The 17,396-nt window shown below is 32.4% G+C and overlaps 2 protein-coding genes across 5 annotated transcripts in view; both read left to right on the top strand.

Annotated features, from left to right (window-relative positions):
* Positions 1-4,496, top strand: part of LOC143227209 (glutamate receptor ionotropic, kainate glr-3-like) — a 52,916-nt gene extending 48,420 nt beyond the window's left edge. The window contains exons 12-14 of the mRNA XM_076458697.1: positions 1,953-2,170; positions 2,476-2,741; positions 4,024-4,496. Coding sequence (XP_076314812.1) covers positions 1,953-2,170; positions 2,476-2,741; positions 4,024-4,267 — 728 coding nt within the window. The 3' untranslated portion in view covers positions 4,268-4,496. The remainder of the gene's footprint in view (positions 1-1,952; positions 2,171-2,475; positions 2,742-4,023) is intronic.
* Positions 4,497-14,792: 10,296 nt separating this feature from the next.
* LOC143225918 (putative phosphorylase b kinase regulatory subunit alpha) overlaps positions 14,793-17,396 on the top strand; it is a 90,192-nt gene continuing 87,588 nt past the window's right edge. For 2 of the 4 annotated variants that reach the window (XM_076456149.1, XM_076456150.1), the window contains exon 1: positions 14,793-15,229. In XM_076456149.1, the coding sequence (XP_076312264.1) occupies positions 15,152-15,229 (78 nt within the window). In that variant the 5' untranslated portion in view covers positions 14,793-15,151. The other 2 variants (XM_076456151.1, XM_076456152.1) reach the window with 2 other exon arrangements.

The following is a 17,396-nucleotide window of genomic DNA, read 5'->3' as shown; positions in this document are numbered from 1 at the left end:
TAGCTTAGTTGTTTCAAGAAAACAAAACATAACTACTTTGTTCTAAAATCCCCAGTATAAATCCTGTCAGAGCTCGTTGTTTATATTATCAAAAAAAGAAATCCTGACTCCAAAGCATGGTGTACATTTTTTAACATTTCATTATTTGATTTGATAATTAATAATCAACATTAACTTCCGACCGAAACAAGCTGTTTATTTTGAGCAATACTAAATATAAATCTGTTTATGAGTATAGCTCATCAGATTGAGGCCTGGCATGGCCTAGCGCGTTAAGGCGTGCGCTTCGTAATCTGAGGGTCGCGGGTTCGCGCCAAACATGCTCGCCCTCCCAGCCGTGGGGGCGTATAATGTGATGGTCAATCCCACTTTTCGTTGGTAAAAGAGTAGCCCAAGAGTTGGCGGTGGGTGGTGATGACTAGCTGCCTTCCCTCTAGTCTTACACTGCTAAATTAGGGACGGCTAGCACAGATAGACCTCGAGTAGCTTTGTGCGAAATTCCAAAACAAAATTGTCCAAAACAAAGCTCATCAGATGTGTCTTTCCTGTCTTCGTTCTTAAAAAGATCAGAATGTACTGCTCCGTCATATATATATATGTACTCGCCGTTAACGATGTTTGAGGCTGTGAACCTAATAATACCTCACAAGATTCACCCAGCTTAGAAAACTTAAGTTTTCCCTAAATACACATATTAAACTAACTAAGTAAAACAATCTCTATATTTAAATGTATCTTAAACGAATATGGGAATAAGCATATTGTAACATGCACATGTTTTTGAATGAGTAAGGAATTAGTCTGATCTGCATATCTCAAGTTTTCAGCTGAAGTCAAATGATCTTTATTTCATTTCGATTTGACCTTTATTGTTTCATTTATAATCTATTATAAATTAAATAAGATCCCACATCCTTGTTTGACACTCTACAAGACCATAAGCTCTTCTACAATCCTCATATTATAATCTGACCATTGCTTCTCTATCCAGATTGCGAATGCACTTTATTAAATGAGTCGAGAAATCCATTAACAGAATATTTCACGTGTTGAATTGTTTCATCATATTGAAGTCCTTCACACAGTCGATGAAGTACGTACATAATGGATAGTTAAATTCTTTGCACTTTGAATCACATTCCTAGTTATGAAAAACTGTCTTTCAACTGTAAAAGTATTCTTCTTCTGGCGACATATATTTGTTTTTAATGACTCACGGTTCGTGTTATCTTTAAGAGGTTTCTTATAACGAGACTAATCAATGAAACAGTTCTGTGGGAATACATATATCGTATAATGATGAGTAATCATATATTTTTTGCCTGTTACAACACCGTGTTTCAGAGAACTGACAAAGAAAACCGGGTGAGATTACTCATTTTCTGTACAAAATACATAGAGGATCTCAAAAACGGTATTTATTTGGGATTACGTGAAATGTTGGGTGTATTTTGCTTAATTCTGTGTGTGCACGACTACTGTAATATCAGGGATCATGTGACCAACAAAGTAATAAAAACACGAACAAAGAAATATTTTTAAAATGTGTTTACAAAGCTGGTGGGGTCCATATCGATCCTCCAACATAATTTTAGGGGTAATATACTGTAATTATTCAAAAACTGTATACATGATTTTGGATAAATCTCAAACCATTAAAAAAGTAATTTTCGCATTTTATTTAAAACAGGTACAGCTGATCTCTGAATGGTAACTTTACAGACTCCTTATAACAGAAAATATAGGTAGTAATTGTAAGAATATGTTTGAAAGTTGTTTTACATACGATTCTTTAATCCGCATTATTAGCCAATAACAAGAGAAAGACAAAATACTGATATATAACAAAAACATAATTGTCTGATATATATTTTCTACCATATTTACATTACATTTAATATATATGCATACTAAAATAAATGTTATTTATATATATTTACTCACTTTTTAAGGTAATGAGAGTAAACCTATTCGATTCAGCAACAGAATTGCCCTCTGGTGGATATGGGTATTCAGTTTAATCATGTTCCTCAGTTTCTCCACTAAGTCTACGTCACTGAAGGCTGTGACGACGTATCATCAACCGTTCGAGACATTCGAAGAACTTTTGGAGAATAATGATTATACAATGACACTTGTTAAACATGGTTTCATGCACAAAACAATGTGGGTACGTCATAAAATTTATTTCAGATTTTAAGAAAAGCCAAATTAAAAATTTATATAGTCTTTTCTTTAACTTAGCCTACATAATTGTAAGGAATGAAATATATCTTAAAGTTGTCTTGGTAGTTTTGTTTATTGTGGCTTTCACTCGAAGATAAAGTTTAAAACGGAAATAAAAGATAAATTACTATTGGTTGTCGTTTTTCACCATCGGTTACAAACTCACCTCTTAGTGTTATTCTTAAGTCTTTTTGTTCATAATGGAGTTAAACATCAGTTAAACCGTTTTTTATTTATCCTATCCTCAAGAAAGGCAATCTGACCACAGCTGTTAAACTTCGGAAAAGAGAAAAAGATGGAAAAATTAAATTTGTCTCATCATTTAATGAAGGGCTCAATGTAGTTCTCAATTCTGAAGAAAAACATGTCTACTTTTCATCTACTTATACTGGAATATACAAAGTAGATAAAGACCCCGCCTTCAGAACCATCACTGTGATTGGACCTATGATCAGAGAGGATGGCCACTTCGTCATGCCCAAGAATTCACCTTTTAAAGAAGAAATTGTTCGATGGTAGATAAGGAATTATCTTGTCGTGAAAAACAAATAGTAACATGCCATTTTGTTAATATAAGTAACAAATAATGTATATGGTATTATGCTATATTGCAACATTAACTTGTATTTAGTTGTTCATTATCCTCGAAAACTCAGTTATACAAGGTTCTGCTATTACCATATGTGACTGATCTGTGAGTCGCGAAATAGGGTAGAGTAAGCCAAAATTTCAAGTCTAAGATAATTATCTTAAAATATTTTTGAACAAACAACGTATATAAGTAAATTACTATATTTTAATGAAATATATTAAAACAGCAAAACTCTCCCCCTTCCATTGAGAAAAGATTCCAAAAATGCTCGACTACTCAGGCGGGTCACGAGTTTAAAGAATCAACGTTTAAAGAAAACAAGTATGCTACACTACTACACCGTTTAATTAGATTTTTAGTACGATAACAGTATGTGATTATGTCTTCACGCAATATTGTTTTGTAACGGCCTATCAGAATGATCTTTCTTATGTTCTTATAACCGATTCATCTTGAATGGACTTGATAGTAAAGCTTTAGTGTTTATACGTGAGTTATACCGAACAAACGAGTACAACAAAGCTACAATTAATAGCATATCAAACCTAGAACTTAACAGTTTGCACACAGTTGACTTTGATTAGTTCAAGCTTTAATGACTTAGTTATACTAGTGCAAAACGACTACTGGTGCTTTGGTCACTGTGTTTTTTTTTTCACATCCAGTTATAAATGAATAAGTGAATTGAAATAAGTATCTATTATTGCAATTCTTCAATGAGATGAAGCTCAAAATACTATCATAACTGATCTGCGATAATTTTAAGCTCAGTAATACAGCAACTGTTTAAGTGGTGCAAAATTTCACAAAAATCTGTTAACACTGTTAAATGTTATTCACCAAACCAAAACATTCCACTTTTGGCCAAGTATTCGCATTTAAATTAATGTAGGTTACTTGATGTAACTTTTCCTTATAGGAAAACACACTCATCCCAATATTTTATTGTAAAAACATTTATTTATTATTTTTATTCTAATGTCGTTAGGACATGTCAAAAGTTACGTTCTTTAGGTTAATTTGAAAAAAAAAATTCAAATCATTTTAAGGAAGTGAAACATTTTTTGTCTTATTTTGCTCAGGCACTACACTTTTATTTGTAACAAATACTCATGATAAAGTAAAATTACGTAGAATAAAGTGCTTATATACCCTAAATTGTATTTATTATTTCTATCTAAACTAACTGCTACTTCTTGGTACAGTTTACAGTTGATGAAGGAGGCGGGAGTTACAGCTAGACTCTGGTCAAAACTGATCCCACAAAATAAACCAATCAAAGTTCAACAGCAGAAGAGTGAGCCAGTAAACATGAAGGAAGCAATACTACCATTTAGCATAATTTCCGTCAGTCTCTTTCTGAGTTTTGGAACTCTCGTAGTTGAATTTGTGTTAGTTCGCTACAGGAAACCATTGTCTCAGCCTACACAACCTTCCTTTTCTTATTAATTGCATAGTTAACAGACAAATATAATTAGTAGCATTGATTTGAACCAAAACTTTGACACTTTTATTTCTGTGTACACATTAGATAACTTACAACTTCTTGTGGCTCTTTATAATTAAATAAATGTACCTTTAATTCTTACTTTAGCTTGTTTTTGTTTTTTAATTTCGCGCAAAACTACATGAGGGCTATCTACGCTAGCCGTCCATAATTTAGCAGTGCAAGACTAGGAGGAAGGCACCTAGTCATCACCACCCGCATCCAACTCTTGGACTGCTCTCTTACCAACGAATAGTGGAATTAACCATCACATTATAATGCTCTCACGGCTGAAAAGACGAGCATGTTAGGTGTGACGGGGATTCAAATCCGCGACCCTCATATTACCAGTCTTACTTTAGAAAAATGTATGAATGAAAGTATAATGTAAGTAAAAATTAAGTACAACTTCCTGGCCACGTAAAACAAAAAAAATCAAACAAATGGAGGCACATATACAATAAAATTGTGAAATATCTATATATTAATTACAAATAAAGATATCAAGCTACTTTTCCTGAGTGAGTTATTCAATCCAACTTTCTAGAGAAAATGAGGTTAATAATTACTAGTCTAGTTTTATGATTTTACACAATGATTATTGCTTACTACACCTCAGCTTAATCTCTCACACTAGACAATGTAAACATTTAAAGTTTTCAATTATAAATCTCTAAACAAAAGCTTTATTAGAGAAATTGGATGTTCAACCACCACCGCGGAGTCATTTAAAACAGAAGAAAGAGCTGTGAAAAGTGTTCAAGCTAGGTTGTTAGCCAATTAACAGATTTCTTAAAATATTTTCGACAAATCCGTGCAATTTTGAACCAATTCTATTAAGCTGACTATTCATTAAGAATAAACAACAAATCAGTTGTCGTTGGACAAACAAATTTAAAAATAACACATAACCAAGTATCGATAGCATAAACAAATTTTGATAATCTTACCTTCTGGAAAATCTAGGGTTTACTTATAGAATTTTTAAGGCCTCAATTAATGAGAGTCTCCTGCTGATACAGCGGTAAATCTACAGATTTACAACGCTAAAATTAGGGGTTCGATTCTCCTCAGTGGATACAACAGATAGCTTGATGTGGATTTGCTAAAAGAAAAAACATACACACAATTAATGAGGATTAACTTTAAGAGTTATAATGAGGGGGACTGAAAACTTGGCTAAGAAAGCAGCATATTCCTAATTACTAAAGTCATAAAATAAGACACTGAAAATAGACTTTATTTACAGCAATTTGAAATAATTGGAAAATGGATTAAAACTAGAAAAGATTGTTCCTTGAAAAGTAGAATTGTGGGAATACATAGTTGAAACTAATGTTTGCAGTCGGTACCAGTACTGGTGGTGCTGGTACTGGTTTATAATATATCATTTCTTAAGAATAATAGGTGTGACCACATGTCCCATCTCTGGTATCTCAACTTTGCTTTCACAGATTTATAATTATTTGATGTTGTAGTTTAAGTTCGTACTTCAGTCTGCAAGCGAATCTAGCCCGTGAAAATCGGCAACAGCATGAATTATGGAAAACTGGTGACTCCCACGCCCTAAAAGAGAATGTGAATGTACCTACGTGACTGGTTGTACGTTAGGCGGCAGTGTACTTGGTTAACCCTTAACAACTGAGCATTTTACTACGTTTTAATGAATTACGTCCGAAATTAAACTACTTAACTATATAAGTTTTAAGTTCTTAATTGTATAAGGAAATATTTGAAAATAACTTCAAATTTCTTTAGTGTAAGAATATGGATATTTGTTCTTGAGCCGTCTCCTCTTCTAGATGTTTTTGTTCACTCTCTAGAAAGCTACAAAATGCAACATAAAATATTCTCTATAATTTTGTCGTCGATATTCTAAAGCTATATGTTTATATTATTCACTTTTCACTAGTACATTCTCTATAATTTTGTCGTCGATATTCTAAAGCTATATGTTTATATTATTCACTTTTCACTAGTACAAAGAGAAATCAATGAAGATTCAGAAACCACTGTGAACACCTGCCTCTGACAAGCCCTAATTTACAATTTACTAAAAATTTATCTAATACCGACTACCATTAAATTTATAACAATTATAAAGCCTGGAGCTCAATTTATTCATTTCCACAGTGTTGTCACGTGAGCTTACAGATAATTGACAATTGGTCTAATGTGAAAAACATTTCTGCTGAAAACACACTGGGAAGAGTAGTTGAAATTTCAACTGTTCAAGTCGCATGATTAGAGATGCTCGCGTACTGGTACTGGCAACCTTGTGCCACTGATACAACTGCAAACCCTGGTGTCTTTTCTCGCATAGCAGCCTCTGTCAAGTAAGTACATAGAAGCTGAAATTATTTCATTACATGTAACAGTAAGGAATAATATTTTAAATACAAATACATTTCGACTGCTGGTGCAATCATTCGCAAACTTATAATCAGTAATTAAACTCATAACAAATAAATAAAAACATAGCAGCGATTTAATTTTTAAAAACTTTCTCAGACTGGAGTGTTCAGAGATGTTAACATCCCCATCGCTTCATCCGTGGTAATTTATTAATTAGGATTGAAATTAATTTAGAATTTAATTACAAAGAATAAACAGGTATTGTTTTGAGGTGATTTTAACGTCATAAGATGTAGAAGAAATATCCGAAGGATTCTGCGGCAAATAGAAGGTAAAAACTGATGGCTTCAATCACGAGAAAAAGCAAAGCAACGAATGAAAAGAAATTTAGTTTCTAAAGAAATTAATCTCAAAATAAAACTATTAACACTTACATTTTCAGAATAGACAACACAGATCAAATAGATTGAAACAATTGCCTCTCAACAAGTTAAAACTTAATTATTTTATTACGCTGGTTAATGGTACCCATCAAGAAAACAAAAATTGGATCAAAACTAATTTTAGGTAATGATTCACTTCCTTCTTTCTTTTGTTAATAAATCTGTAATGACTTAATTAAAGGCTAACTGCATACCTTGATTTGTAGAAGATAATAATTAAGTCACATTTAATTGCTAAATTACTTTTGTTTTTAAATTAAAAGAAAACAGTTTAGAATAATGGAAATGTACTCTATTTCAGGGTCATTTTTATTCTTTTTTGGGACAAGATACTAAAACGAAATAGTTCAAATACCCAACAAAAATAAGTTACGAAATCTGATATCTATACACACACACGCCTAAAAACAATCATACCATAAACACATTTTACTGAACTTCTCTGATAATTCCAGATGCCGCTGTTTAAGTTTCTTAACAACAAAATAATTTGAAATTATATGCTTTCTTTCCAGTCATAAGAAAATCGGTGCGATACCAATACTGCCACAAGAGCATGGGCACTCCTACCTTCAGGGGATCCTTGGGTTATTAATTAATTTAAGAATGTTGCTTTTATCTTACTTGATAAATTAGGATATTTCTTACATTGGTTAAATTTGCTCTCGAGTTGAGGTGAAAATGGAAGAAACATACAAAATTTATTTTCATGGCATATAAAATTCAAATACTTAAATTTACCTCATGTACAATAATTATTTTCTTATATGGTTCTCAAAATCTTCCTGTTGTTACATTTCTCAGCAATTTTATATGACTAAATACCTCCATCATTTTTTTAAGGTTTATAAAGATCATTATATATCAAAATCTCAATAATGCATCAAATAAAAATCATACATTTTAATTATTACAGAACACTGTTCTACACAATAAGATTAAAGCTAGATATATGGTTGTTCACATCTATATACATAAAGCACAAAAACGTCTGAGTGTTTCTCTGTCCGTTATCTAACTACACCTATGTCGCCAAGCCAATCTCAGCCAAACTTTGTGGGATAATATTTTGGGTAGGTTATTATAGGGTTAATAATCATCTCTACCTCATTATTGTTGTTACTCAGCATTTATTATTTTTGACATAAATTAACGCTAACTACATAGATAGATGGCACCATGTCCTGACATGAAATTAAAAGCTATCAAATTTTCTATAATACGACATGCATACAGTGTGGTGGAAGGAAACACAAATTTCTTATATCTCTTAGAGAGCGCGAAAAAACTTCTCTATAGAAGAATGCAATAGAAAACAGCCGCCACTATTGGAATAATACAGAAACTCGGGTGAAGTTTCTACTCCAACAGCCACTAAAAGGCTGACGGGAGGAGCTGTCTCTTGTGTTATACCTGGTTCCTGCTTTGACCCGCTACTTTGCAACTTTGGCTCATAAGATACTTCTGCGGTCAAGGACCGTTAATTAAGTTATAACGTGAAACAGTATGGAAAAAATTAAGAACTGGGTGTTGAAAGCAGGTAACAGAAAGCACCCCTACCACCATTACTTTGGCTACAACCTCTTCTTACAAAGTCAGCATGACCATAGCACAGCGTATACCATGTTTTAAATATATACATAGTGAATTCTGAAAGCTTATACAAAATATATGGTAAGGTACTAATGAATACTGTAATAATATGTTATGTTATAAATTAATTATTTAAAAGTGAGGATTTTTGTGTTATTTATAATAGATCCACACCCACCCCACACATTTTTTTAAGTTCATAACCTGAACAAAAGACAGGTACTTCAGTTTGTATAACATTAAATTTAACTTTAGGCAATGAGATACAGAAAGAAACGTCAAAACAGGCCAAGAATGTGTCACACGCAAACGTATTAAACAAGTAATATTTCCTAAGAGAAAGCACACATGTTAGCATAGGAAGATGATACACAACAATAGAGGAAAAGGACCTTAACCACCTCCTTGAGCAAAGTTCTACATTAAGCCTACATGTACGTAAATGTATAAAAATTTGGAAAATTCTAAACAAACGTAGAGTTAAATACCTTGGGAAGAAAATACTTAGAATCATTGTGTATTACAAATTTCCTCTCCTCGTTGCCATTATGCCATTGTCAGCCATCCCTAATTTTAAAATTTAAAATTCAACTTACTAAACTTGCCCATAGGTCCATAAACGGGTGATATACAACGCATTACAGGAGAATATTTTTCAGCTCAGACTAATAAAGTAGTAATTTTTAACCTTATACCTGAAATCGGCGTCTTTGAAGTGGAAATACTGTACAATGTGTTCATCAGGTTTGTTTGTACTTGAGTGAACTGATATTTCGGGTAAAGTTATCTAATGTCACTCAAACTGACCTCAGGTGAATCAGACTGTATATACGCAGCAAAGATATTGATAGCAATTCCATGTACACAAGTGATGTTCTGTGGTTACAGAAGTAATGCACGAAATAAGTTGTTTACTGCACAGAAAGCTCGCAAAATTAGCATGGGCAATGATCTACACGACAAGGAATAAAGTCCGAGGGCTTATTTGTAATTATTGACAATTACTAATCCAGTCTGTATACTGGAATAGTTACAGGCATAGCGAACAAAGTGAAAATAACTGATAGTAGCAATGTTCTTCACTGCTAAAGTAAACGATATTTATGCTTAAATTCTTAATTATGTAATAAGAAAATGACCAGTCATAGATATAATACTAGTCATTATGGATAAATCCAAATGCTCCTATTTAATATAGAGCATTGGACTGACATAGTTTAACTTAATTTTAAAAGTGAGTTAGTTAGCAGAAAAATATCCTAACAGACAACAACTGCTGACTTATTCAGAGGTTCAGTAGAAGACGACAGTCGAATATCTTGATGCAAACACATACACTGTGTTTTTGCATTTCGATAAAGATTGCTTTACACTTTACTTCACGTGAACATTCTGGTTATTCTTAGTTTAAACTCAATTAATTTACCTAAATTTGGGTTTACTCTATAATTGTAATGAATAAGTCTCTTGTTACAAAGTATCGTTTCTACACGAATGACCACAACCGATTATGATTTTTTTCACGAGGAATCTAGTTTTTATACAAACGGCACTTTTGGCATTTTGCTTGAGAATACGACTTAAAGTCTTTTTTTCAAAATAATCATGGAAAGTAGCCCCATACTGACGAGGTGTACGCCGTCAGCGGTGTTTTACAACTTCTCCACCAGTTGTCCCTACAAATCTCGAATACATTAGTGGATCTCGTTTGTGTGTGTGTTTTCTTATAGCAAAGCCATATCAGACTCTCTGCTGAGTCCACCAACAGGAATCAACTCGTTTGTTGCTGTTTTCTTTGTGTAGTTTAGAGTTTCACAACTAGTGATAGCTCTTAACTTGAAAAAAAAATTGTTTTGCCCTTGCTTTAGATTAAATTCTAACAATTACTGTGTATCTTTAAATATATCTACTACCATTATTATCGCGGTTTCTACTTGTTACTGGTATTTTGTTCATTATGATAAATATTTTTTAAATATTCTGATGCTTATGGTTTTATTTTAACAGATTATCCACGACTTAAACGTAATGATGTGTGTTCAGCACGAGTACGGTGTATGACACAAACCTCTGATTTTCACAAGGGTGATTATTATTGAAATTAAAATAACTCTTATAATTTGAACCAGCCAGTCATTGCCTGATAAGTGTTGGGCCTTCTCTTCAAGAATTGAAAACTTAACAGTTTCTTCCAATTAATAAAATTTCTATTACACATGCTATAGCAGCTCGAGGTAATTAATTTTCGTTACTAAAGTCCTTGACAAAAGCGTCTTCTCATTATAGTTGTTATAAATCAAATTATTTCTGCAGTTCCAAGTTTTTATTATGTTTCTATGTATGATCATTGAACAATGAGTAAGTGAGCAAGCCACGTGTCACAGCGACGATCAGAAAGTACGGCAAAAGTACTAAGAGCGTAAAAATAGCCTTGATAAAACTGAAACAATTAAAAAATAGACATTCTTGTTTTAATTATACCCAACTTATTTATAAGGCACGGTGAACAACTTATACAAAAATCCGTTAAGCCAAATACTTGTTTGTTTTGGAATTTCGCACAAAGCTACTCGAGGGCTATCTGTGCTAGCCGTCCCTAATTTAGCAGTGTAAGACTAGAGGGAAGGCAGTTAGTCATCACCACCCACCGCCAACTCTTGGGCTACTATTTTACCAACGAATAGTGGGATTGACCGTCACATTATAACGTCCCCACGGCTGAAAGGGCGAAATGTGTGGTGGGATTCTTCATGATATGAAGAAAACATCAAACGGACACGGACTCATTAACAAAAAGAAAGTACTTTTCAAGCATCGTAAAACAGTCATTCAGGCCTATGGGTACTGGCATATGTAAGATAAAATCCGAAAGAAGCAATCAGATCCTCTTTTACTACTATTTAATTGATATTATTAACACTTTTATGATATAACGCTAAATATTTTTTTTTCCATATTAACATTTATTTGCATATTACAATTATTGTTCGATGTTGTTTATTTTTCAATCGGCCCGACATGGCCAGGTGGTAAAGGCACTCAACTCGTAATCCGAGGGGCGCGGGCTCGAATCCCCCATCCCACCACACATTTCGCCCTTTCAGCCGTGGGGGCGTTATAATGTGATGGTCAATCCCACTATTAGATGGTAAAAGGTTAGCCTAAGAGTTGGCGGTAATGATTAACTGCCTTTCCTCTAGTCTTACACCATTAAATTATGGACGGCTAGTGAAGATAGCCTTTGTGTGGCTTTGCGCGAAATTAAAAACAAACTATTTTTAATGTAAAATCCTAAAATACCCTGTTTTAAATTTATTTAAATTCGAAATATTCTTTTTTCTCCTAATAATTCGAAACAAGCAAGGCGTGAAACCAGGTTACATTTTCGTAGTTTTGACAATTTTTTTTATAAATGAGGAAAAAATAGCACTCTTTGGGGCATAAAAGCAGGAAGGCAAGGGCTGACAACCCCAGCTCTCTCCGCGCATCTTATCATGAAATGAAAGAAATGTGATAAGTTTACGAATTTTACTAAAAATTCCAAAGTACACAGAAATCTTACATCGACCTAAAGTCTTTAAACCTTTGAATCAGCAGCAAAAAATTCCGTGTAAGTCAGTTGGGCTATATTTTAATAACACTATTGTATGTGTCTTACTCACTTGTAAAATAATAGTTTATTTGTTGAATTTAGCTCAAAGCTACTCGACAGCTATCTACTCTAGCCGCCAATAACATCTATTGCTCCAACTGATGAAATACTTTTTACCAAGGAATAGTGGGATATTTTGCCGTATTATAACTCTTCCATGGCTGAAAAGGGGATCATATTCAGCGACGGGTACCGATCCTGCAACCCACCTATTGAAAGTCGAACGCGCTAACTACCAGACCATGGCTGGTTAACATCAAAGTGTCACATCTCAGACCAACAACTACATTGATGCTGTTATCAAATGATACTTTGAGCTACTGGCCTTGAAGATAATTTTAAAATAATCAACCCAATAAGCGACCTTTTATTGGGGAAACAAAACAAAGCTAATAAATTTGGTAATCTTTCTAATCAAGTCATAAAATTTCTGTAGTACAGTATAACTTTTATAATATAAATTTGAACATTATTAAATATTTCATTGCCATGGGCACATATGTATATTCCTCTAAAGTACTACCGCGGAAAAAATAAACTTTGTACCACTCTGAAAAAATACTATTCTTTTTCACACTTCTCAAAGTTCACTAGATTCAAATAAATAATGAAATATTCACACACATCCTTTTCATTGTGTGTCTAAAAATAAGCATAAATATTTTGTTTATTTACTTTTAAGCCAAAAGCTACACAAGTCATCTATACTGTAGCGAAACCTGGATTCTAGTGTTGTTAGTCTTCAAACTTATCACTGAGCCACCAATGAACCTAAATCCAGGAGAATTGTTTACCTATAAATGTGTCACTGATGATAAAACAATTGTCTCAAATGATTAGTTTTACATAGTTTTAGTTATAAATGGACTTATTAAAATGCAAATTAACTTTTTACTTTGGTTATGATATCTTACCTTGAAAAAAAATTTTAGCAGGGGACCCTCACTATAAAATTTATCACTACATCACTGTTTAAAACATTTGATATCAAACACACATGAAAATTGAATAATAACTGCTATTTGTTTGTTATCTGGATTGTTGTTAATTCTCATATGAAGTCACAAAGAAACCATGGAATTAATTTTTAATAAAATAAATATTTAAAGAAATGTTAAACATCTGGCAAATAAAACACACTACCAGACAAAACGAAAAAATGCAGCTTTAAATGCGGGTGTAGAGGTAAATACGTTAATGAAACAACAACAACAAAACTGTGCATCAATAAATAATGCGCGTGTAAATTATTTAAAGGCATCGTGGTGCGTACTTTCTAATTTTCGACCTGCACTTTCACTCGCTACAAATCATTGTGTAGATGAATTTTGCTTAATCAACACTCAGATTTAAAGAAAAGAGGTACATTGAATTCAATTAGAGATAACCTAATTACACATAAATATACAAGATTGTGATTCAAAGAATGGAGCCAACCAGAACTATGAGAGTGTTATAATGAGTTATATGTGGATTTCGTTATTATGTATAAATGTTTGTAAAACACACTTTATCTTTCATACAAAACAAAACGATTTACTTTGTATCTAGATTTTAGACTGATAGACTGTCCTTTGTCAAAGGCTGCAAAGTATAAAAGAAGAAACGTATAACTAGTTAAAATTTGAATTAAAATGAACGACAAAAATAATACCTATAGAGTATAACACCAGAGTGATCTCTGGATAGTGTAACTTTATATAATGAAACTATTGATTATATTATTTTGTAAAAGTTTACTCTATTGACTCTTTATGGCAGAAAAAAGCAATGTTTTGCTTGGACTTAGTTTGGAAACACTATTCATGCAGTCCTATTTCCTTCAAGTGATAACACTTTGCTCACTTTCTCCAGCAACCAAATAAATGTAACAAAGGAATTGGTTGAATGGGTATAAAAGTGTAAAAGTTCCTGAAGCTTGAAAGTTGTCTATTTTATTGTTTCACTAGAAGCAAAATTATGTTTTTTGTTGATTTCTTCTGACAACTATGTTTATTCTTTTCTATTTCACTGACCTGTGTTTGATTTGTTCCGCAGAAAACATTTCTTTTCAGTCTTCTCGTGACATACTGAATTTGCTCTTACAAATTTACTGTTGAAAATCATTATATCTGGATATCGCAACTATTTAACAATAAAAAATTTTAAACGACAGTTTTTTTTTTTAGAATTTGAACAATAACTGCGAACCTAGACACATAATGTTAATAGATTAACATCATCAAAACATGAAAGTGAAAACTCAAAAGGTTATGGTAAGTATTACGTTTTCAAGCTACATTTTTGTACACGTCTCAAGTTATTTTATTTGAAATTATTAAAAAGTTTTAATGTATGTTGAATACTACAAACGTTTGAAAGGTATCTTTCAAAATTTACATAATTAAAACGTTATAATAATACCGAAATTCCTTTGAACTGAATTTCAAATCAAAATAAAATATAAGAGGTCGCTTTGGGTCTTCAAGATCTGGAGAGTGTATTAAAAGTATCCGTTTAGAAAAAGAATGAATTTATATTTAGATAAAGTTTTTTCCTGAAGTACTAAACATTTACGTGAATATTTTATGAAAATATTAATAGCTTTATTTCGAACAATACCAACAACGTGACTACTACAGTATGGTTTACTGATGACTGCAGAATTTAGAATTATAAATGCAAATAGCGCGGTTTACAACAATAGGCCTAACGCTTGTTTTATTTTAAGTTACTCTATGCTACAACGTAGTACAACAATAAAATAATAAATTTTCATTGTAATAAGTTTTATATATATACATAATTAAACATTGAACGTGAAAATGAGAAGTAGAAGTAATTCAGGCGTTAGGCTTGACTATTATCAACGTATAGTATATAGAACAATACTTGAACATCAGGTAGGTTTTGTTTTATTTTCTGTAACCAAGTTTAAGCCACTTCAAATTTAGCTGGGATGTATATCTCTGAATTCAACTGAGATGAATGTTTCCGACTGTCGATGCTGTTTATGTCATCCTTTGCTGGATCCAAGTTCATCATTTTGACTATCATCACAAGGTGGAGAGCAAACATCCTCTTGTCTTATTACCTCTTCATCACATATTTTAACACTACTTGACTCACTCTTACCATCCAAGATATCTGAGTGAAATTCATTAAACATGTTTACATAGTAATTAGGGTTGCAACTTGCCACTCTATTAGTGTGGGCATGGTTGACACTAGTTGTACATTCTTCTGGGGCACCCTTTTAGTTACTGAAGGGCTAAGTAGGAATCGTTGATGGAACCATGTATATGCTTTCCAACTTATTTTACTGACGTACATTATGTATTGCAATTTTGAATGACAGTGGGAAACTTTCATCCCAATCACAGCATGAGGGGGTGGGAGCATTGGGAACATACATCCCAGTTGCAGTGAAAGTGTAAACTAAGTTTATATTTAGCAAAACTGTCACAGTGTCAATGAGTATCATTAGTCTGAAATACTGTAATTTTGTTTTGTGTTAAGTGATGTTATATCATTGTAATAAATACTGCTTATTGAATTTTATTAAGCTTCAGTTATTTGTCACATTGATTTTAGTAAGTTGGAAGCAAAGTGCAATATTATTGTTAACTTGGTTAGAAATGATTCATATTAATCATACTTAATAACATTTAACTTACAACAGTTTTAAATCATCCTAGAGTTATCTAATTTTGCTGCATAAAGTCAAGCAAAACCTGTTGAAGTATGTGTTGTTTAAAGTCTGCATGAAGGAATATAAAGGATTACTCTGCCCCTCAGCTCCTAATGCTCTAGGGTGATCCAAAACCTTTGGCTGTAACTACTATATGTGGTGGCAATTTTCTACTATGTCTTTGTAATGGAAATTTGTCTCTCTCTTTTTTTTTTTGTACACTATAATGTTGTTTAAAATGTCTGGTGTTTTATATTACTTATGTGTATATTTATATAACATTAAATAATACATATAATTGTTAATTTCTGAAAAACACAAAAATAGTGGAGGGATTTGTTCCTTGCATCTATTCTTGCTACACAAGGTTAACCCTTAAACAGCTGCCATCATCATTTGATGCTGCTACCTTTAACATTCTACTGTTTAAGAGTTAAAGAATAGAGCTATTTACTTCTTGAAGAAATGGTGAGGCTTTAGATTCTTAGATTTCCCCATCTAGAACTACTCTTGTCTATATAGCATTAAAAAATAGTTACCCAGTTATAAGTTACAAACACAAAACAATGTAAAAAGAAAGTGCAAGTTTAGTTTACAGTTTAACACTTTTAGCTAATTATTTGGTGGCGGGTGTTGCTAGCTAGTTATCTTCCACCGTGTTAGCAGCTTAAAATTAGTGAAAATGGCAGATATCCTTTGCAGCTTTGAAATAATAAAGATAAAGTGAAAAAGTTTAGTGGCAATGAGAGTCAAACTTGAGGTTCCACCATAGTGGCTCATTAAGGGTGCTTATAATGCTAAAAATCTGATTTCAATACCTATGGTGGGCATAGCATAAACTGCCCATTTGGAAAGAGTGAAAAAAATTGTTATAATTGGTTAGGAAGAGGGGAAATATTTTGATGTTTATTTTGAGTAAAATGATGGAAGACTTCAGGACAGTAAAGAAAATATTTCAGCTTTTGACTCTTCAGAAATACAGGAAATGAAAGAATTCTGAAGATTTTATACTTACGGATTCACAAATTAGGTATATTGACATGTTTATATAGGGTGGGTCATGTAATGAGTTTAGTATGGAAAATAGTGATAGTTTTTTGAATGAATCAAATGAGGATGCTGTTAGTTTGTGTTGGAAAAATGATATTGGAAATGACAAATGCAAGGTTTTGTTTATGTATTTGTCTGAAACCTATATTATATTAATTTAAAAGATTATTTTACATATAAATTGCATTCTTTATTAATAACCAAACAAGAAAAGAAACTAAAATTGAGACCTTCAAATCACAAGACACTCTTCTTCAAATTATGTAACTTTATGCTTAATTATGAAAAAACATAATGGCAATATTTCAGTTGTTTGGATAGTGATTATA

The sequence above is a fragment of the Tachypleus tridentatus genome, chromosome 9, assembly GCF_004210375.1.
Source record: "Tachypleus tridentatus isolate NWPU-2018 chromosome 9, ASM421037v1, whole genome shotgun sequence".
In the NCBI taxonomy this organism is placed as follows: Eukaryota; Metazoa; Arthropoda; class Merostomata; order Xiphosura; family Limulidae; genus Tachypleus; species Tachypleus tridentatus.
Note: the sequence above shows the minus strand (reverse complement) of the source record. Positions and strands in the feature narration are given on the sequence as shown.